The sequence below is a fragment of the Blastomyces gilchristii genome, assembly GCF_000003855.2.
Source record: "Blastomyces gilchristii SLH14081 genomic scaffold supercont1.2, whole genome shotgun sequence".
NCBI classification, from domain to species: Eukaryota; Fungi; Ascomycota; class Eurotiomycetes; order Onygenales; family Ajellomycetaceae; genus Blastomyces; species Blastomyces gilchristii.
In genome coordinates this window covers 6,381,937-6,403,355 of record NW_003101681.1, presented here as the reverse complement: position 1 = coordinate 6,403,355, position 21,419 = coordinate 6,381,937, and the positions used below count along the sequence as shown (strand labels likewise).

At 47.4% G+C, this 21,419-nt stretch overlaps 6 protein-coding genes across 9 annotated transcripts; 2 read left to right on the top strand and 4 right to left on the bottom strand.

The window, feature by feature from the left end:
• Nucleotides 1-3,133: 3,133 nt before the first annotated feature.
• BDBG_01607 (WD domain-containing protein) lies at nucleotides 3,134-11,709 on the top strand. 3 transcript variants are annotated; one of them, XM_031720411.1, is made up of 7 exons: nucleotides 3,134-5,263; nucleotides 5,328-5,586; nucleotides 5,747-6,177; nucleotides 6,237-6,360; nucleotides 6,416-6,721; nucleotides 6,783-7,618; nucleotides 7,687-11,709. In XM_031720411.1, the coding sequence occupies exons 3-7, from the start codon at nucleotides 5,814-5,816 to the stop codon at nucleotides 10,938-10,940; spliced, it is 4,884 nt and encodes a 1,627-aa protein (XP_031576583.1). In that variant the 5' UTR covers nucleotides 3,134-5,263; nucleotides 5,328-5,586; nucleotides 5,747-5,813; the 3' UTR covers nucleotides 10,941-11,709. The 3 variants fall into 3 exon arrangements, with proteins under 3 accessions (XP_031576583.1, XP_031576584.1, XP_031576582.1); XM_031720412.1 differs by having other exon boundaries at nucleotides 3,134-4,702; nucleotides 4,769-5,586; nucleotides 7,687-11,708; XM_031720410.1 differs by having other exon boundaries at nucleotides 3,134-6,177; nucleotides 7,687-11,708.
• On the bottom strand, nucleotides 11,688-13,720 carry BDBG_01606 (uncharacterized protein). The gene is made up of 2 exons (XM_002628652.2): nucleotides 13,544-13,720; nucleotides 11,688-13,450 (listed from the first exon to the last, which is right to left on the bottom strand). Exon 2 carries the CDS (start codon nucleotides 13,413-13,415, stop codon nucleotides 12,060-12,062), a length of 1,356 nt encoding a protein of 451 aa, XP_002628698.1. The 5' UTR covers nucleotides 13,416-13,450; nucleotides 13,544-13,720; the 3' UTR covers nucleotides 11,688-12,059.
• BDBG_01605 (7-alpha-hydroxysteroid dehydrogenase) lies at nucleotides 13,721-15,403 on the bottom strand. The gene is made up of 5 exons (XM_002628651.2): nucleotides 15,129-15,403; nucleotides 14,753-15,048; nucleotides 14,489-14,577; nucleotides 14,196-14,404; nucleotides 13,721-14,040 (listed from the first exon to the last, which is right to left on the bottom strand). The coding sequence occupies exons 1-5, from the start codon at nucleotides 15,171-15,173 to the stop codon at nucleotides 13,951-13,953; spliced, it is 729 nt and encodes a 242-aa protein (XP_002628697.1). The 5' UTR covers nucleotides 15,174-15,403; the 3' UTR covers nucleotides 13,721-13,950.
• A 204-nt stretch (nucleotides 15,404-15,607) lies between these two features.
• Nucleotides 15,608-18,379, top strand: BDBG_01604. 2 transcript variants are annotated; one of them, XM_031720409.1, is made up of 4 exons: nucleotides 15,623-15,723; nucleotides 15,782-15,931; nucleotides 15,990-17,950; nucleotides 18,019-18,379. In XM_031720409.1, the coding sequence occupies exon 3, from the start codon at nucleotides 16,239-16,241 to the stop codon at nucleotides 17,250-17,252; it is 1,014 nt and encodes a 337-aa protein (XP_031576581.1). In that variant the 5' UTR covers nucleotides 15,623-15,723; nucleotides 15,782-15,931; nucleotides 15,990-16,238; the 3' UTR covers nucleotides 17,253-17,950; nucleotides 18,019-18,379. The 2 variants fall into 2 exon arrangements, with proteins under 2 accessions (XP_031576580.1, XP_031576581.1); XM_031720408.1 differs by having other exon boundaries at nucleotides 15,608-15,723; nucleotides 15,777-15,931; nucleotides 15,990-18,379.
• BDBG_16428 (uncharacterized protein) lies at nucleotides 17,770-18,103 on the bottom strand (the record flags this gene model as incomplete). The annotated part of the gene is made up of 3 exons (XM_031724380.1): nucleotides 17,770-17,826; nucleotides 17,908-18,000; nucleotides 18,065-18,103. 3 exons carry the CDS (start codon nucleotides 18,101-18,103, stop codon nucleotides 17,770-17,772), a joined length of 189 nt encoding a protein of 62 aa, XP_031576579.1.
• Nucleotides 18,380-18,982: 603 nt separating the features above from the next.
• BDBG_01603 (uncharacterized protein) lies at nucleotides 18,983-21,396 on the bottom strand. The gene has a single exon (XM_002628649.2). The coding sequence runs from the start codon at nucleotides 20,188-20,190 to the stop codon at nucleotides 19,363-19,365; it is 828 nt and encodes a 275-aa protein (XP_002628695.1). The 5' UTR covers nucleotides 20,191-21,396; the 3' UTR covers nucleotides 18,983-19,362.
• Between the last annotated feature and the right edge of the window lie 23 nt (nucleotides 21,397-21,419).

The window sequence follows — 21,419 nt, the reverse complement described above, 5'->3', positions numbered from 1 at the left end:
CTTGGTCGACAATGCTACCAATCCGCTGATGTTATACTCCTGCGGTGTATCGTTGCAGGAACTGGGCGGGAATGCCGTTTCACTCGGATAGGTCAGGGTCAGGGGTAAGGGGATTTAAGGATTGCGGGCCGAACCAGCCGAGGCGCTGTTTTAGGAATCTTCCTTGCAAACGAAGAGAGACGGGAATACGGCGACAAGAAAGACAGTACTCAAGTTCGAATCCCATCCCCAGTTCTCAATCAACCCAACGTGGCGGCCTAGATCGCTCAGCCAGGAAAGATGTGCCGCGCAATGCCCAGCTGGAATTGCTCATCACCATTGAATTATAAACTCCCAAGAACAAAGGCATACCACATACGTATCAGCGCATGGCAGTATAGGCCAGTACGCTGTTGTGGCATCCAGATAACGGTACGTTTCGTTAACATCTATGGGGCTACAAGCAAGAAACGTGAAGCCGAATCAATGGGTCAATGCGTAACGATGCTGCGACGTTTAGTAACCAAAGATCTCAAGAAGAGCTCTTCTTACGAGTGAACAAATATTATAGATTGCACTCGTCGCACGCCCCAAGCGCAATGTAAACTGGGGAGATGTTGTTTGCCTGTTCCTTTTTCCTATTTTCCCTCTCTCCTGGGCATGTGGACGCGCTTGCATGACGCTGGGCATGTACAAAGGGCCGGAGTCATAGACACCGCCAGCGCAGCACAGCGTTTCTGGAACGACTAGGTGGAAGTGGGTGTGCGAGGGAGAATATCATATTGCGCCTGGAAGGGCTTCGGTATGGGCAGCTGGCTGTTCATATCTGTAGGCCCTCATGTTGGGGGTGTAACTCCGTGGCATTCGAATAAACATGCATGCAGATAGTTAGCGTTCATAACCCCCGTTTCTTCCGTTCTAGATGATCTGACGCACATAGTTAACCATCTCCTGGCGTAGTGAAGCTGAACGTTAGTGTAATGATCACTACAAGCTGAGCTCCCATAGTGCTTTATCACAGTAGTCAATACCGTAGAGTACTCTCCGCGCCAAACCATCGACTTTGAAAACCATAAGACAAAAGAAAAAAAAATACTTCCCCTGATTTAGAAAGCTTCTAGGAGAAAAGTACCATAATCAGGTACGGATTTTTTTGGGCTTTTTTGAATTAGTTACAGCCACCAGAAGCGTCGAGGATAGGAGGAGCAAATTCTTTAAAAGTCCTGTATACATAGATGATAGAGTAGCTTTCCCTCGTGTTGTGCAGGGACATCAAACCCTTCGTCGCAGTTGTGTAATGGCACAACGGAGGAGCAATTCCATTTTCTGCCACGGGATCTTCCAACAGCCCCTTCAGCTAATTCGACGTGCTGTGGATGGAGCGTCCAAACTGCTTGGTTTTGGACAACCGTGCGGCTGGCATTTCCTACCTTTCTTACCAAAGTGGTGGAATAAGACGCTGGATTTCAGTGGACGAAGATCGCTGCGAGCAATTGCTTAAGAAGGAAGCGCGGGATGCAAAATAAAGCCGAACCGTGTGTGTAGGGGGATGGGCATTTTCATATATTTTTTCTATGGAGATCAGCGATGTTCAACGCAGCGACGCGAAAGGGGTTCAGAGCGCTCTCGTTTGCTTCGCCAGGCCAGCCAGTAGCGATTCGCCTTCGGATGAAAAAAGAACGAGCAATGGAGCTTTACGATGTATCTTGATGTTTATTTTATTTTCACCCAAGTGCGGAATTTCCAACTTTGGATAAAATGGGGTTTGTTAGCGGTCAGAAAGGGTAATTATATCACCCATTGGGAAATGGCCGAACCCCACGAAAAGCAAGCCAATAATTCACCGTTAAGAGTAAAAAACATGTTTGCATGAACAGGTAATTTATTTCCTTGCTGCAGATAACATCGTCAATTCCGGCGCGCGGTGCAGATTTGGGCGATGGAAACAACGGTAAGCCGAAAATGGTGCAACCTTTCCAAGCATGCAGTTTTCCTAATTGAGTCCGGACACCGGAGAACCTACAATTTCTCCGCAATGGCAGCTCTTAACCTCAGAAGTATGTGGGTTCCCCTAGACCTCAAAAGCCATATAGCAGTATCCTTTGTCAGTTGCAGTAAAACATGTTACATAGGGGGCGATACGATTTTCCTCCCCAGCGTGGATTATTTTAGGGGAATTTGAGCCGTTGAGGGAGAAGAGAGCTCAACAAGACACTTTGTTTCAAATTACACAGCCGTAGTAACCAGCGTTCCCATTGAGAATCGCGTCAAAGAGAGGAGGGGTATGTAAACCTCCCAGGCGAGCAGAAGACTGACGCCTGGAACAACCTGGTGGCGCAAATATGCTGAAGTTCGAGTAAAAAACAAGCCCGCGATTGGTTTCCAGGTGTTGAGCTATATGCATTCTGACGTCTTGTGAGTGTAGCTCGTTGAAGGAACACGCTTGAAGCGGAACCCTCTGGTGACCATCTCGCAACTGACGATCATGGAAATGAGAGCTTCAAGAAAAATTCGCAGATTATGGATTTTGTGAACAGGCCCCAACCGTTGATGTCGAGTTTACATGTGAAGGCATTTCGTTATTCAGTGCCGTTCGTAATCACTCTCATCATCTCGACCCAAAAGAAAGCTGCGGCAGTGAACCACAATGTGTTGTGTTGAGGAAGCAGCTTCATCTTTCATACACTGAGTAGATTGAAATGGGAACAGAATGTATGATGCTTGTGAGGTTTCCAGCTCCGTGCTTTTGTGCGTCGTGATAACTTAATTTTGGTTAGGATGCCGCTTAGCTTGCGGCTAGCCTGGCCTTGTTGAAGCGTGATCACCAAAATAGACGGGTCGATCGAGGCGGGGTTAAAAACAACTCTTCCTAGTAGCAAAGGAATGAGTGCAAAAGTGTTGACACATTTGTATCATAGAAATGAGCGAGGAGATCGTGGTTATTCTGCACAATCCCTATTTTTAGGCGTGCTTATTTTTTTATTTTATCTTTTTTTATTTTTTCCATAAAAAAAGAGAAAATAAGAATAATCAAAATAAACTAAGTAAAAGGAGTTTTTCGGTCAACCAACTCCTGTCAACCAGGCGGGACGGGGCGATCTTTAGTATGTTCTTCTGTCTTTGGGGGTGACTGATTTTATTGGGCAAGATTGATCCTGGATGCCTATCAGATGGTATCCGCAGTACTCCGTACACCGGGTCCTCATGGGCCACCACCTAGCACTGTGAAGAGCAAGATACTCCGTACATACATACGTACAGACTACGGAGTATAGTATGGCGAAATGGATCATAGATCGGTGCCCGTACTACGGAGCAGATCCATGCGTGCGCGTACGCTTTCGTTTTGAGAATATGGCGACCGGAAGGCCGCATGAACTTGGCAAATAAACCTTGCTTGGCCCCTCTTGGAGGAGCGCCATTTCTCCTCGCAGGCTGCGACCAACCGGTCTCTCTGCCCATTAGCACCATAAGCACTGGCGACTCAATATGACGCTCAGGAACGATTGTTGGGGCCACCGTCACACTCCAAGCCACCTGTCTCTGCCAGCAAAGCAGAGATGTAGTTATTCAGTCAGAAGCAGAATTCAGAGAGCAAAGTAAACTTCAGGGGCGGCGACAAAAACTGTTTCGTCGGGTTCAAATCGGCCAGCAAAGGAAGTAGTAACGTGGGAGAATGCGTCTTGCAACCTCTACGCGCCCAGTATGATAGTCATGTCTGGGGGGGGGGTGACGGGGTCCCCACCCGCGAAAAACACAGGCATTCGAGTCCCGCCAAACAATCACAGGCTCACACACAGCACGACGGCTTGACTCTTGTCACGGGTAGTGTAGGCAGACCGCGATTGGGCGAAGGTGGAAGGGCGAACGGGGGTGGTGATGAAGCGTGCAGAAGGGGCAGAACGAGAGCGAGGCAGCGTCCAATCGCGTGACGAGGAAGCCCTAGCGGCTGGACCCTAGCCCTAGCCCCCAGCCCTAACATCGTTCCTGGCCAAGCTGATTTGCCTGGACCACACTCTTCACCATCGACATCCTTATTATTCCACCAACTCCAACTCCAACTCCAACAACAACAGCGACCATGACAACCCCCCAGCGTGGAGCGGCATTTCCTCTTCGCTAGTGGCTAGGCGGGCGGGGGGGATTTGCCATGCTTGTTGCTGCCAGCCATCCGTGCGGATTATTACCATGCTGCGTCGCTGCAAAAATAGCCTAGCCTGCAGGTTTAAGGAGCTCAATGGCCGTGGCGATGATGTTTAATTTTCCGCCCCAGCAATCAAAACGCCGTTATCCTAATCTATGAGGCCAAGAAGAATGGACTAAAAGGTTTTGATTCCTGAGCAAGATTACGATCGATCAAGCCTGAAACCATTGCCTGCCAATCGGTTGGCTGCAGCTTCTTCTGTGCAATCAAGGAGTGTACCTGACAGAGTACTCTGTAATCTGTACTCCGTACGGTCGCTGCCTCAAGTCCATCTAGCCTTCGCATCTCCAATGGTTCGTCTGTCTTACTCGAGTGTCCTCTATTTCTCTGATCCGTACTGTCTCCACCAGTTGTGCCACCCAGTGCGCAACGCCCCAGCAGACGGAGGGCTACCTTGTTAAGATAGAACGCAGGATTTGTGAATCCAATCCTGCTATTTCAGGATAGACATGCTCTCGTTTATACCGTCTTTTCGGGGAGCCAGAAAATATGATCAGATTCGGATCTTGATCTCATCATGTCAGTGCTCAAGAGAGAGTTGGATCGGCCGACTTTATAAGCTCTTAAAAGCTGAATCATTTGTAGCCAAAAATAAAATTGAAACGATGGGCCGGAAAAAGCAAACATATTGAGCGCCGGCAATTCGAAGTGCCCGTCAGCGCCAGCCAGCCTATCCCTGTCGTTTGCGCCTTGGTTGCTTTTTCTGCGTCGAGATGCTATGCTAAGTTCAACTGACAAAAGAGCCAAAAATGTGATGCCGCCCGGCCCCCCCAGTGCTCATCCTGGAGTCCGTGTATGGATGTACTGTACTAGAGCTACACGAGCCACTAACTCCCTGTCTCCCCCCGCCATTCCTCATCAGCCTTCATTCGCTGCCAGCCTTTCCTCCATATTTCCACCAACTGACGACTAGGAGGGCGAATAGCAGTTTCTGGAGACATCGTGTCAATTATTGATACTTGGACTGACCACATGTTATTAGTGGCTTTTCTTTCTTGCACTTTTCTCTTGCAGTAGAGAATGGGTCCTTTTGTTTTTCTCCCACAATTTTGCTGGCTGTCACTGATCCCTCATCCGTTCGTATGTATTTTGTAGACATCTCGGACTGCTCCTCTTCCGTCTGCAGCTGCTCACCTGCCTTCAGACCTCATACAATATCTCCTGGTTGAATTCCACCGGCCTCCTAAGCTCGGTTTTCACTTTTCTTTTTACTACCTTTGACAAATTAACTATCTCACCCAGCCGCCCGCCGGTGGTCGCTCTTCTGAGATTAGCCTACACACAACCATCTCACACGGCGGTTATTTCTCTGGCCACCTGTGGAATCCTTTTTCCCAACCCCCGAATTCGACCAGCAATAGGGCTACAATCCTATCAAAAGGGTTTCGTGGCCGTTCTCTCCTGTAATCTACCTGCATTTGGCCGTTTGGCCCCTGATTCTGTAACAAATACAAATCCCTGCCTTCACCGTTTTACATTTCTGTTTCAACCCTTCCCTGTTCTTTCTTCTCCAGCTGAAATAAATTCCGATCCTGTGCGACGAGGACGCTGACACATGTATAGACACACCTACGCTGGCGTCCTCATGTTGGTTTGAACATCCTTTGATCAGATCGTCAGTCGCAAGGCAATGTCTACAGGTTCGAAATCCACCTCGGGTGCTCTGGCAGTGAGCCAGATAAACACCCACGACGATTTCGACCCATGTGCCTCCACTGCGTCATTGTTTCTCTACGCTCAAGGCTCTTCTATCCTCTGTCTACACCATGATACTCTGGCAATCGAGCGACGGTTTGACCGCCACCAGGAGAAAATCCAATTTATTTCGGTTGATAACGTTAGCGAAAGGGGTGCAGGTAGGCTGGTAGTTAGCTATGATGTTAGTCAGACAGCGATTGTTTGGGATATATTCACTGGTCAAGAGATATCGCGATTTGCTTCCTTCGAACACATCCGAGTTGCAACCTGGTTGCGGAACGGAAATGTGTCGTTTGGTAGGAAACCTCTCCAAAAAGATTAGACATAAAAACTCTTTTGGCTGACCGGCATTCAGGAAATGTAAAAGGGGAAGTAATCTTATTTGAGCCTGCAACTTCTGAACATGTGTCGGCCCGCACGATTTTCGATCCCATCACTGCTTTGGCACCGGGAAACGATTGTCGGATTTATGCGATCGGGTATGCCCTCCAGGGAGAAATCGTTGAGACGCGCCGCTGACAATCATCTTTACAGATATAACAATGGCTCAATTTTAATCGCTACCATTCAACCTTTTACGATATTGCACACACTTACTACCTCCCGGGGCCCTTCCTCCATTGTTTCACTGGCATGGCATGCCTCATCAACGAAACAGAAGTCGGACATGCTTGCCAGCCAGACGGTTGAAGGAGATTTACTTGTGTGGAGTGTATCGAAACATCCGGCGAACGAAACGCCTCGCGTCATTAGGTCTTTGAAGAGGTCTGAATACGGCTCACCTGGACCTAAATGGCTGGCTTGGTCTAAGAATGGGCGAATTGTTCAATATGCTGAAGGGTATGTTTGTGTATTCCCCTACCGTTGCCTCGCCATTTTCATTGGCTCACTTATGTTTTAGGGAAACCTGGGCGTGGGATGTGAGAACAAAACACGTTACTTATGAACAAGTGCCAACCGTACGAGGTGTGAGAGGTTTGGCCAACTATGGATCAACAGCTACTCTGTTCACATTGGGGCCGAACCATACTGTTCAACAATATGACCTTGAGAACCCTACCATGGTCGCCAATGTTCAGCACATCCCTCTTACTGCTTTGACCAGCCAACCCGCTGAAACGCAACCCGAGAAGGTTGAATCGGGTCTTACGACACGAAATCTTGCCCAATATCAGACTAGCATTGTTGAGAGAATGAGAAGTCCATCCCCAGCTTCGTCAGGCCGACCCATTGAGCCGAATGCCCTAGAACTCGCCCGGCAACGGGCTGGGCTAAAGAGTCCACTGTCCACCGGAAGCCAGACCACCTCGACCAGCTCCGCAAACTCGTACAATCGCGGTATCCGAGGCGCGACGTCGATCCGTTCTAGATCTTACAATAGCGGAACTACCTTTTCAATGGGTTCACCAGCCCATTCAATACCGGAATCGCGATCGGTAACCTCATTGAATTATGCATCTTCACTTTCTACGTCCTCTAGAAGATCATACGGTCGCGGTACCTCACGGTTGCGCCACGAGTATGTTCCGAATGGTAGCAATAGCAGTAATACCAGTTCCCTCGACAAGCCAATCACGGAACTATTCCCTTATATCCGGAGCCGTGTGAACAATGTTCCCTTCCAACCTCCTCGCCCTCAGAACGATGGCAACCTATCTCCGGATGAGTTAAGGAAACAGATGCTCCATGTCGTTTTCGGATGGGACGGAGATATTGATGAGTTGATTCGAGATGAGTGTGAGTTCCATTCTATTTTGGCTGTTACATAGTCATTCATTATCCTACTAATTATCCTATTCTTGTAGTGCGCCGTCACAACCCGGGAAGCCAACATGCCATTCTCCTCGCCCGCTGGCTGGGAGAAATCGACACGAATCTTATACTATCAATGATGGGACCAGGCTCTAGCCAATACAGCGACTGGATGTTGCTTGCATTAACTCAGCTTGGAAATCAGGGCCATAGCAAACATCTTGGTCAAGCACTGGTCCAGAAACTTCTGGCAAAAGGCGATATTCATGCATCGGCAGCAGTTCTTCTCGGGATGGGTGATTGCAACGATGCCATCGAAGTTTACGTATCCAGAAATATGTATATGGAGGCTATTCTTTTGACGTGCTTGTTAATGCCTTCTGAGTGGCAGCGGCAATCGTATCTAGTCAGAAAATGGGGTGAGCACGTCGTTCAAAACTCCCAACAACATCTAGCTATACGGTGCTTCGCTTGTACCGATGCGGAGACATCCGAAGCCTGGGCTTCTCCGACTGCCCAGATGACCACCATTTTATCAGATCAGTTGTCCAGATCTCGAGGCCCGACACCAACAAATGCTGAGCCTTCCGTTACTGCCAATGCTCCCCGTCCACCTTCTCGCGGCACTCTTAAAAGCCCTGCCCTGAAGCTCATCACCTCTTTCAGTCCGCAGCCTAGCGGCCAATTCAGATTCCCTGGTCTTACTTCTGCGGATCGGACCCCAACAAATGCCCCCGGGGTAACTCCAATTGCGGATTCCGCACTGGTAGACCCTAGCTCACCGGGAGGATTTGGTTCACACAAATTACCTACAGGCCGAATGGGCCGCGTGGGAACACCGAACAGCTATGGTAAACATCGCCTCCCATCCATCGGTGAAACTCCAATTGATGTAAATCCTCCGGCTTTTAATATTCCAAAGGGCTTGCCAACACCCGTTGACTCAGGATCGGATAAAGAGAGGGATGCTCGTAATGCGGAGATGGCCAACGCACAGCGACCATCTGTGGACACCTCGGAACCGATTCTATTATCATCTGCTAGGTATACGCCTGTATCCGAAATCCCAAGGAAGACTCCAACAACGGCAGTTTTGCACGGTGACGATGCATCTGACGGAGGTCGTCCATTTTCGCCTCCGAACGATATATTTGAAACACTGAAAGCACAGCACAACAATAGAACGAAGTCGCGTGAACGGAAGGGCGATCGCAAGGCCGAGGGTCTCCATATTCAATGGCCACCGTTGGATGATTTCCCACCCAGTGGACCCGAGCCTTCAATGTCCTACGACGTTATACGTCGATCAATATCGCAAAACCAGCATCGAGGAGCGACACCGGATAATTTTTATACCTCAGCTATGTCTACTAGCAGTGCAAGGTCAACAAGGAGTGCGAACGCCAGTGTCAGAAGTATTGATCAATATATCAGTAGCTTAGACGAAGCTAGCTACCGTTCAGGCCACCATAGAATCGGACGCGAACGGCGAAACACAGATACCGACTCGAATATCAAGCTTCGTAGCAAGCAGAAATCACGAAATCACTCGAAAGAATCCCGCGGACGAAGCAATCAGCGGTACATACAGCCAGCGAAGAGGTCGCCATCGTCGCCCATCCCGATGTCTCCAGATGACTTAGCGCTCTATACTACAGGCACTGACAACATCGATTATCAATCAAAATCGAACACGGACCAAGGACGCCGCCACAGAAGCAGCAGACGTACGAAATCTCGAACACGATCAACCTCCAAGAGTGGCCATCGACTCCGCAATCGTTCCAGTTCTTTGGCAGGCGATAAGTCTAGTCAGGTCACCACGCGTCGCCACACCCCGGATCCGTTATACTCTCTTGAAACACGGGGTAGAAGTTCGCAAAGGACAGAAGGATCTGGCCCGAGATCTCCTTCTTCCCCGCTTCCCATGTCCCCCACACTTGGAGACTACAATAGTGGCCAGGATATTGAGAACGGCCTTCGACTAGTTAACGTGGATAGAAAACACCGTGTGCGATCTAGACAAGCGAGTCAGACTCGCCGTCCAGAACGTGGCACAAGTGCCCGCCGTGATCCGTCTCCAGACCGAAGGAGAGAGCGTAACAGATCTCAAAGTAGACAGAGTCAGGACCGGTCAACTAGTGCATGCAGAGATACGCACGCCAGTGGAGATGGTATTAGAGGCCATCGCAGGCATGCCTACCCTATCGATAATGAAATGCCCTTAGTAGCAGGCGTTGAAACCAGTGGCCAGCCAACGTCGCTTCAATCCGTGGCGGAACGTAAAAGAAAGGAATTAGCTGCCGCTGAACTGGAAGCTCGCCGTCTGTCCCTCGCACGCCGACCTTCTGCTCCCTCAATTCCGCTTCCGGGCGAGAATAGCAGTAACCTGTCCCACCGACAAAATGCAACTGACAGTCCTCCATACAGCGGCTCCTTCCATCAAAGGATGGGTGGAAAAAACCTATCTCCAGCCAATTCAAATAATTCTGACTCCAACCACTCGGGACGTGGACCCTCGAATGTTCCGATTGGGCTACCCGCAACGCCGAGGGCAATGAGACATCCAAAATACAGCACCGGCTATGCAGACGTCAACGCCCCTGCTCTCCCTGAGGTCCCAGACAATATAATGACACTGAGCGACGCTGTTTATCGACCGAGTGGACATAATATTTCGCGGTCAGCTTCTGCTCCACCTGACCACCTTGAGCTCAATGGGAAGCCACACGGGCTTTTAGCCCACCCGCATTATCAGCAACAGATACCTAGTAGCAAACCAGCACAGAAATTCGCTCATCGTCGACAGACCTCACAGGATATGGGCCAGAATCATTCAACTGGCAACAATGGCAACGGACCGCCACCCCTCCTCCCAGAACTTCGGCATCTTCAATCACCTCCACCACCGCCCCCACCGCCTCCCATGATCCATACGCATAACCATATGCCGTCGACGTACGATTCACGAAACTCACTAGTTTCCGGCGTGGGCACTATCAATATTGCCATCGATGATCCCGGAAAGATGAACGATATTCCCCTGCAACACCAACAACAACCACCAGCAATCTTCTCCCCCATCGCCGAGTCGTCAGGAATGTCGCCCTCGAGAAGCAATGGCGATACCTCCCATCGCCGTGGCCGCAGTGTGAATGAAAACTTCACGAGTAAAATCCGCAATTTTACGGATAGGATGCGTAGCACAAGCCGGGGCCGCAATACACGGCCCACGCCTTCGGAATCCGATGCGCCTTCACCCTATGAAAGTTTATCCATACAAAATGTTATAGAGAACAGGATATAGATTAGTGACAGCAATACTCTCACCTCCAGCGATTTATACATCTAAGGGCCAACACTGCGACATTGACTAGGCCGCTGTTGAAAACCGGAGGGAAAAAAAAAAAAAAAAAAATTAAGGAATGGTAACAACAAGAAACTAACTGTTTTACTACGTGATGTTTTGAGATTTGGAATTACCAATCAGAACATGAAAGTTGGCCAAGTTTAAAGAAGGGATACCGTCGGCGGTAAAAATGCGTTTTTTATTCTAATTCATGTTATTTCAGTTTCGTTTCTTTTCTTTTCTATCCTCTACTCATGGGCAAGAAGACTGTGTGAATATCGTGTAGCAGCGAAGCTTAGCGACCAATGGCTGCTAAAGGTTAAGGCGGCACATAATATCCTCCCACCCGAATATTCATTTATATTCCCATTTTAGCATGTTCGTTTTTCCGAAAGTATCTATACTAGCAAAGGTTGAATTTATAAGCTCCTTAACCCCCCTTGTTTTTTTCCCCTTTCCTTTTGCTTTTTCTGTTCAGTTTCTATGTCGCTTCTGTTCATGTCGTTCTGATATCCCCACTTCTCTATTTCGATTGTCTTTCCTTGCGATATTCTTCTTCTCAGGGGATTGATGCTTCTTTACCGGGGTGGCTTTGATGAAAGATTGTGGTAGTGTTTTTTCCGTTTCTTGTAGCGCACCCCCTCTCCATATCTATAAAATTATATACGAATAATTTACTCTCCTCTTAACCTACGTAGTATCCCCGATGGTTCTACTTACGGAAAGCATGCTACATGAAACTTTTTGACCTTGTAGTTTGGCTTTCATTCAAGTGGGTAATATAATATAGAAGTTGTGGTATGTAGATACAAGCAATGCACACAGGTATAAGAAATGTGTACATTCGCATACCCGTGAGTGAGCCCAAATTCAGGGGTTATATTCCCCCCCCCCCCCCATATGGAAACGGCTGGGAACATGCAATCGATGAAGAGGCTAGTGTTATCCTAATGCTCCATTCGCTTGAAATCCTCTGAAAGGAAAGTCGAATAAAAAGAGAGGAGAATAGCCGGCGAGACCTCAGAAATAAAAATGAAATATCAGCAAATAATATTTACAAGTACAAAATCACCTTCGCTATGAACCCCTACCCCACTCCCCCATTTGTTTGGTATAACCGTCGCTGTCACCGCTGTTCTGCCTCTCCTTCTCAAGCAAACGGTCAAACTCGCGTTGCGCCTTGTCCTTGGAGTGTTGTGTAGACTCAGAATAGTTATCTTGTTGACTCTGAGACCATTGCTCAGGTGGCGGTTGGAAAGGGGCGGATGAGGGGAACGCGGATGCGTTGCGTATTCGGTCCCACGAGCTGCCGGAGGGCGTTGGTAATGACTCGGACGATGCGCTCTCGGTGTTCGATGTTGGGGAATCAAATGTTGAGCCTCCCCTGTTGGTAGATGCGGGGGTGGAAGTGGACGATGACCCGCGTAGCCTGTCCCAGGCACTTCCCGAAGGCTGTGATCTAGTGGCCGTTGAGCTGGCTGCTGGTGCTGTGGTATCGGAGCGGAGATCAAATATGTCTTCATTATCGCTTTTATTGACTGACTGACGGCCCTGTCGATACATATCCCAACTGCCTTGTTGTTGTTGTTGTTGCTGCTGCTGTTGCGGATTCCGTTGCTGTGAACTCGATTGTCCCAAAATCTGCGAATCCGCTTGTGATTGAATTCCGTAACTTTCATTTGAGGATCCGTACTGGATAGAAGAGTACATCGAGTCACCATAGCCGGTTGACTCGAATCCAGCGGATGGGCTGGCATGTTCATGCTCTGGTATATTTTGTTGCGCGGAAGGGTGGCGATGGGGACGCGGCTGAGTATGGCGAGTCTTCCATCCAAGTTTTTCTAAGCTCTTTTGAACCTTCTGAGGATCCTGATTTGCACGGTCTTGCCGATACTGGGTTAATCTGGGATCGGATGTTAGGTCTCGTACAGCCAGAGAAGCGCCGCTTGCTTTTCCGAAAGTATTTCCCGCAACGGCGCAGAACGGCCAAAGCAGGGTTTTAATGATTAGCTGTCTATCTACCATACTCTTCATTTGCGCAATAGGTATTAGACGACCGTTCTTGAAGAAAGGTTTGGCGACTAGCACGAACCCCAAGAAGGAGCCAAGGTAAGCACCGATTCGAGGTTTTGTCGTTAAGCCTACGGCCTGGTCAACGAAAGAGTCGGTTTCCAGTTGAGTAAGAGGCCGGTCCACAAAAGCCATTCCGATTTCAATATGCTGCTTGATACGAGTAGCCATATATTCCTCATATGCCTCTTTTGACCGCAGGAATAATAATTGTTTCCCTAATCCATAGGGCGGAATCTCAATTCGAGCGGCAAATTTTCTGAGAGGTGATAGTGAGTTTTGCGAGAACGAGTAGCTATCGTCGGAGTCCATGGCAGCATTACCATAGCCATCCGCCTGGGACGATACTTCGTTCAGAACCATATTGGAGAAGGTATGGGTTTGTCGGTTGTCGGGATCTAAAGAGGGAGAGAGGTTAGGGGCTGCTGAGACCAGAAGCCGACCAGAAAGTGAGAATGGGGAGCAAGTCACGACGCCAAGTTACTACTTACTCCATCCATGTATGGGGGGTGTCTTATCGCAATAGAAAGGCCGCAATCACGGCGTTGGTACTTTGTTGCTGCGACTTTGGAGCATGTTTCGGAGAATCTTTAAAAACGCAAAAGGCGTGGTGCTTAGTCATAATGACATAACTTGCTCTGCGAACCAACATACAACAAAACATACGATGAGGGACAATCAAGATAGTATTATTATCATTGTATTTCCTAACTTTTATAATATGCAAGAAAAACCAAAAATATAGTTCCAATCAGAATCCATGGCCTTCATCATTTTTTTACTGATCAGTCGGTGAATGAGGCGAATACCAGCGAGAGCCATAGTTATACCACCCGCCATTTTCCTAAGATTACACTGTGCCGCCCTGGCTAGGGGATCTCGTAGAAGGGGTACTGTTTTACCATTTTTCAACATAAGGTCGCAAGTCAAGTTCTTGGGTAAATGTGGTTCTCGGCTGAGTGTGCAGGAACCAATACGTATCCGCAATCTAGAGACATAAATAGAATGTTAGCTAAACGGTAACTTATCACTTAAGCTCGAGGTAAGCAAGGCAGGTCTTTTCTTCATCAGTAGCCCTCCTTTCCCCGTTTTTCCCCTTGCTTTAGCTAGCAATGACACTAAAATTCCAGCATTCGTACTGACCGAATTGGGATTCAATTTTGCATCTGGGACATCAAAATGGAAGCCTTTCGTGCGTTCAATATCAATAACGCCATCAATAATAGTATGGCAAACGTGGATCCCCTGGGGACCAAACTCCCTAGCTAGAGACTGGGACAGGGCGCGCAGAGCAGACTTCCCCGTTGCAAAAGATGAGCAAAGGGCAGATCCTCTGAGACTTGCCGTAGCGCCTAATATAAGCCATATTAGCTTTATTCAGCCAATTCCGAGGAGGAGGTTGTAAAGGCTGTAAAGTGGGCGGGGGTTGGTTGTACCAGTGAAAATGAGCGTAGGTGGGTATTCCAGGTTTCCAGACTTCAAAAGTAAAGGCAGGGCGGCCTGGGAGAAATGAAAGGCTCCTTTGCTGCAAATCGTTTGATACATAGCATATAGTAAACACGTTAGCATGTTCGTTTTGGTCACAGTTCACATAACAGAGATGGCCTTTTGGGGTTGGCGCAAGGGCCATAGGATAGGGACTGGAATAACAACGTGATTTTGATGCAAAAAGACATAATTTAGAAATGTGATGTGCATACGCATTGCTCTCAAAGCCAGCCGTGAAATCCTCCTGCGAAAGTTCGAGAAAGGGTTTCCGCACGAAGCCTCCGCCAACATTATATATCGCAGCCGCAACTGGCGCGCCAGGGAACGCCTTCGATATTTCTGAGAAAGCATTTTTCACGCTCGCGACACTAGTGACATCCGTGTTTATGCCAACGGCGTTCCCGCCGCTGCTACTTATTTCTTGGACGAGAGACTGATAGCTGGTTGGACTACGAGCTAGGACGGCCACGCTGTATTTTTGGGCAAATTTTCGGGCGATGGAAGCTCCCTGCCACATTACACAACAGTGTTAGAACAAAAGAATGCTATGTGATTTTCTTCCCCAAAAGTAAAATGGAAACGCCTTACTGTGCCAGCACCCACGCCAGCAATCACTGCGATAGCTTTCGCCATTGGTTCAAATGGTGCCGGGTCGCGCCGGATAGTTATACTTGGGTTGGGAAATAAGTGGAAGAGATGGCTATAGGATTGACAAGTAAATATATAACTAGATAAACAGCAAAGGGATTCAAAATCTCAGAGAGATGAATGACACATTGGCTTATTTATTAACTTATGATATCAATGAAGTTTATTATTATCTGCTAACTAATGGCAAATGGCAGGCCAATACTCATGTCGTCATATTTGCCTATTAATAAACAGTTAACTACGGAGTTACTGCGTAGTACTAGTTACTTGCTACTTGGCGGCCCCATTCACTATGCCCCAATAAGTTAGTGGGTAACTAACTTAACTAACTAACTAGTTATCGGGGCAACTGGTGGAAGGGCCGATCAACCCGGGACCCCCCCAACATTAACGTTATTAGTGGTAACTAATTAATAAGCGAGGAGAAGGGGTGTTAGGATAAATTACCAACTTGGGATATGTGCTGTAGCAACTTAAAACCACCTCCTATCCCTCTCCCTTCTTGTCATCATGGCCCGCCATCAAAACCAAGGTGCGTTATTCATGTTCATTACATTACCAGCTACTTTGACTGACCGTTGGTAGGAAAGCGACCCCAAGGTGTCGGGAAACGACCACAAGTACCTGTTCGCAGGAGTCCACGTCTGAGTGGCCATGATGAGCAAATTCAATCAACGGACAGGAAAACAGAACAAAACCACCCATATCCCTTTCCAACAGGCTATAATTCCAGAGAGGAGGCATGTTACTTTCCTCTTGCAATAAGTTACTGCACTATGAAGCTAACTCAAAGCTAAGGCTCCTCAGGCCCTGCTGGCCTCTCCGCAAGCTAAACATCAAAAACAAAAGCAGTCGCGAGAAGCTGGAGACTCACTCCACATTCCAGCTGAGCATATTGTAAAACGACCGCGAACGTCACTTGCTAGTGATGGGAATATACCTATCCAGGAGTTGGCAAGCAACGGCTGCAAATATAATATAAATCCAATCAATTACTGGAGGAACGAAGGAATCTGGCCTAAAGAATACTTTGAACACGGAAGAAACATGAGTCATCTACTTGCAAGAAAAAAATCGACATCTTCTCTACACCGCAAGCAATTGGAAGCTAGTTCTGTCATCAGCTCCACCACACCCAGCGACCAAATGCCGAGGGAGGAAAAGAGTGCTCCATATGAAAATGCACACTACAGAATGTTGCTTCAAACCAAGGGCAGTTTTATGAAAGAATCAAAACTGGGTATCACAGATGCTAGCAAAAGCAGTTATCAAACTTTGCTTGATGCTGAACAAAGAGTTCCGGAGAACTCGTTATTCCATGACAATCTATTTGAAAAAACCTGTGAGAAGATGCAGGATAGGAATGAGGCCATGGTTATTCAGGACATCACTCGATTGATTGTCCCTTCAGCAGAAAATCTAGCCATATATGGCAATGAGCATCTCAAATTTTTGATTGAAAGTGTTAGTGAAGGCTGGAACAATGCTATCCCTGTAACTAAACCTCGTCCGCAGCCTGATTACTCTGTGGGTTTCAGACGAGAGGCATTTACAGATGACCAACTGCAAAGGCTTCAGCCCTTTGTCGGTGACCTGACTGATACATCCTACTTCATGGCAACATTCTACATGTACTTCCCATTCTTAACATGTGAAGTTAAGTGTGGTGCAGCAGCACTTGATATCGCTGATCGACAGAATGCCCACAGTGCCACTATTGCAGTGAGAGCTACTATTGAGCTATTCAAGCTTGTGAAGCGTGAAAGAGAGGTCAACCGAGAGATACTCGCCTTCTCAGTCTCACATGACCATACAGCAGTGAGGATCTACGGTCATTATGCAGTTCTTGAAGGAGAGAAGATGAATTTCTACCGCCACCCAATCCACAAGTTCGATTTTACCACTCTGGATGGCAAAGAGAAATGGACAGCATACAAATTCACAAGAAATGTCTATGATATATGGATGCCAACTCATTTTAAAAGAATATGCTCCGCAATTGATCAGATACCCCCTGATGTGGATTTTCACATCTCACAGTCAGAACTTCAATACTCCTAACAATCGAACGCTAAATCGGTACCCCTGGAAGAGGACAACAACCAGTCAAGCTAGCTGGGATATCTTGACTCAGCAGGTGTTACCCCTACCGACTCTTTCACTGAGCAAACGCAAATATTCAAAAAGCCGAGGAAGAAACGTTTGACCGAATAATAAGGCTTTGTTGCCGGAGTTTGGATGCCACGTCAAAGACGAAGCCAATTACCGCCACACCAGGCCAGTCTTCAGAGATGTCGACGGAGACGATGTGGCTTCCACAAAATTGTTGAAAATATTGATAGGAATGAGGCACAAGGTTTTTTTTTTTTTTTTTTTTTTTTTAACAGAGTCGCGCCACCCTGGGCCACCCGATTCACCCTATGTTCATCATGAGGTTTGGAATTTAAAAAATTATGGCCCCTTCAACGATCTACAAATATTTCCATCAATCATTGAATGCTATTCCTCACGCTGCAGTCCTGAAAGGTTATCATACCATCTCCGCAAGTGCACTCTAATTGTAATGCAGAGCAATTGGCTAGGTGCAGTAGTAGAGATAAGTCTCAGCAATTTCATCTCGTGCATGATCAGCTTCCTGTAAGAAGAAAGTTATGGTCCTGGTTAGTGTTTGACTATGACCTACAGCGTAAGTTGCTGTAAATAGTAGATCACTCACTAGTGAATCTGCAAGTTGAGACACCATTAGCTCTTCATCCTCAGTAAGTCCTACTGTGTACAGCGTAGTTGTCCCCACGATCGAAAGCGTAGCCTGACCACTTTTCAACAGCAAAGGGGATAAAATTTTTGCAGTACTAGATCCCTTATTTACCTACCATGTTATGCCATTGTAATGCTGCTCCTACCTCGGGCATAGAAGCATCTGGAGGTTCTCTAATAAATTGATCTTGCAGTCGAACTGTCCCATAACAGCCGTCCTTCTCGCACACAGTTTCCTTATTCCACGCCTATGGTGCTCTGGTTATACGGGGGAGGAAATAATTGATATGATAACTTACACCATATAGGGGTCGAGCACGCACCCGCTTGTCATGCCAGGGGCCCAGAGAGTAGTTGGAAATTTGACAGGGTTTGAGGTAGCGTAATAATGGAAAATCAATCATAATAAACACCCTGAGATTCATCTGTGTGAAAATGTAGTCACGCAACTTTCAAAAAGACACCAATCATGGAGTTTCAGGCAAATAGTTAACTAGTTATTTAGCTGGGCCGATGAAGCGCTGTGACAGTCATTATTCTGAAAGAGCAGAAGCGATCATGGCCAAAACATCAGAGACTTCTGGACTAACTATCTGAATAGAGTTGGAGGCAGATAAACAACAGCAATTGTTAAATGGTCTGACAACACAGCCAGATTCATATCAATGAGCATGTCCTCGACGTCTACCAGGACCCAGAATGTTTCTTCCAAGTGATTGTGGGCTATGCTACGCTACGCTACGATGAGCGACGAGGAGGAGCTGGGGCTCGACACATTCACGACATGGAACGTAGAAGGTGGCAAAATGGTATTATGGCGGACGTAGTTAACTACTGCTTATGAAAACAGTATATATCTGCTGAAATCATGCAAAGTATTTGATTATTAACTATCTGATCACTGTATATTAAATTCAATAAAATCTTCACTGCTTTGAAATCACTAGAGAACTCTGTTTAATATATAGTTAGTATAAAGTCAAAGATCATATCAGATATCTTATCAGAATTGAAGAATTCTTTTAAAATATATTCAACTGTATATTATAGATAGAGAGTTACTAAATGCTAGTTAATAATCATGCTATTTATGCTACAGAGATCGCATGTTCAATCCCAGCGGAGATAAGTATCTATGTTAGCATGATGATCGCTTAAATAACCGTAGATGAATTTCTATTATTAAATATGTAAAGCATCTTCTGTTTTCCTCTACAGGAACTTGGCAGAGGATAAATAGACAAAGCCCGCTCTCAAGAGAATATATCAGCTATTGACAATAACAACGACCCTCGAATTCAATACGATCTCAATCCGCCTCACGCCTCCATTTCCAGCTTTAAGTATCCATCAAATCAATAGGAAGATGCAAGAAAACATATGTCATTCAAATATCCAGGTCGGCGTCGGTAATCTACAGCAACCCAGGGATAAGAACACCACCCATAAGGCCGCCCTTCTTCGTCTGCTGACCACCAAGATCACCATTTAGACCTGCTAGAGATCCGCCGATTTGTCGACGAGAAAGTGTCCCAGCACCCTTCTCCGCATCATCTACCACACCATTAACCGTGTCTCCAAGGCCTCCGGGCAGAGTATCGGTCACACCGCTCACAGTGCCACCAATGTCTTGCCGGCGAGCATTTTCGTTACGGGCCTTCTTTACGCCCAGACCACCTCCAAGCGCGCCCCCAGCTGTTCCCGTTGAACTGTCAATTGCAGACCCAAGGCCTCCGGGCAGAGCACCAGTCACACCGCCCACAGTGCCACCAATGTCTTGCCGGCGAGCATTTTCGTTACGGGCCTTCTTCACGGCTGAGCCTCCAGCTACACCACCAAGTGAAGACCCCAGGGCTCCGCCCAGGGCATCACCCACGCCACCCAGAGCATTCACGCCACCCAGAGTTCCACCCAGATCTTGTCGGCGAGCGATCCTGCTGCGGCTGATCTTTGGGGCTTGAGCCTGCGCAGCGCATGTTTTGTCGACCTCAGCCTGCAGGTTTTCGACGGGGAGTGATTGGACTTGGGCCAAAAATTCGTCAATCTCGGCCTGGTCTCGGGTAGGGTCTAGTTTCGCTTGGTTCTCTAGATCCGCCAGGGTGGACGCGAACTCCTCAGGTGTACGGTTCGCGAGTAAGGCGCAGGCTTCTGATGTGTCTGCGGGAAGTGTGCTGTCTGCGATGGTGCCCAATGGGGCGACCGCGACGAGGAGGCCGAAGAGGGAGGCGCTTGTGAGCCGCATGTTTGTCGTTTCGGAAAAGACTGTTAAGGATATAAAGTTCTGAAAGGAGTGTCGAGGTATTTTGGAGTAGTGAATTGTGAGGAGGATGAAAACAAGTACTACTAGATGCTCTCTGGTAGGATAGGGTCGGGGTATAAATAATAGGTGACGAAGGGAGTTTGTGAACTACCCCTGATCCAAGACTGCCAACTTCTCATGCGTTGCAGGCTGGCTGGGCTCAACAGGTCTGCCAATGGCAATGATAATCCATGAATCTCCTTGGAAATATGGCTGGGTTTGATGTAATAGTGAGATTAGCCCTGGCAGCACTATCGAAAATCCCGTGTGTGATCTTCAACACTGCCCTTCCGTCCATATTGGTACATGGTAAAAGATTTTTTTTTTTTTTTATCAGGCGCTCCAATGATGATGCCATGAGACCTGTGAATCAAACTCGTTTTCTTGCACTTGTCCCGCGCATTAACTCTGTGACAACAGTCTCCTGTTTTTGAGGAAAGCTATCTGACAAATGGGCTTCGAGTATTTAGAACCACCCAGGGGGCTCACGGCATGAATTGATGTCGCCCAAAGCCCGAAAAATTTGCACTGGCATAACTCCGTACATATCTTGCCTTTGGCTGACGGAGATTTCGAGGTGCAAAAGTTGGATGTGGCTAAAAATGGGCTTGCTGATCATGATATTATTTGATATCGGGCGCTAGTCAAATTCGCGCTTCCTAAAGGGAATAGAAAAAGAAAAAGGGAAAAGGAAAAAAATGGGGAACCCGCTATACAAAGTCAATAAGAAGAAGAACTCGATTAGTCCTGATTTCGTTTTCTTTTTTCTTTTTTCTTTTTTTTTCCCCTAACTACCTTTTCCCCCCTCCGTTTCCTTTGTCTCCATCAACGTGAGTTTCAAGTTCGAGAGTATTTGCGGGTGGTGATCTAGGGAGATCTACGGAGTATGGAGCAAATATCAAAACTTCGCTCTCCCCCGATAGTCTAAGGGTAACAAGAGGAGCTTGAATCAACGCTCAGATCGATCGGGAGCCCTTCCACCCCGTCGAGAATGGAATTTGGGGCAGAATGGATTAAACTTGAGCTTGATATCCCATTGGGCACATAACAATTCCCTCGTTCCCAAACGGCTACTGGCACCACTATTGAACTTTGCTGGCCGAATAGCGGCCGGACCACTCAGAATATCAGAAAAGAAAGAAAAGAAAAGAAAAGAAAAGAAAAAGAAAAGA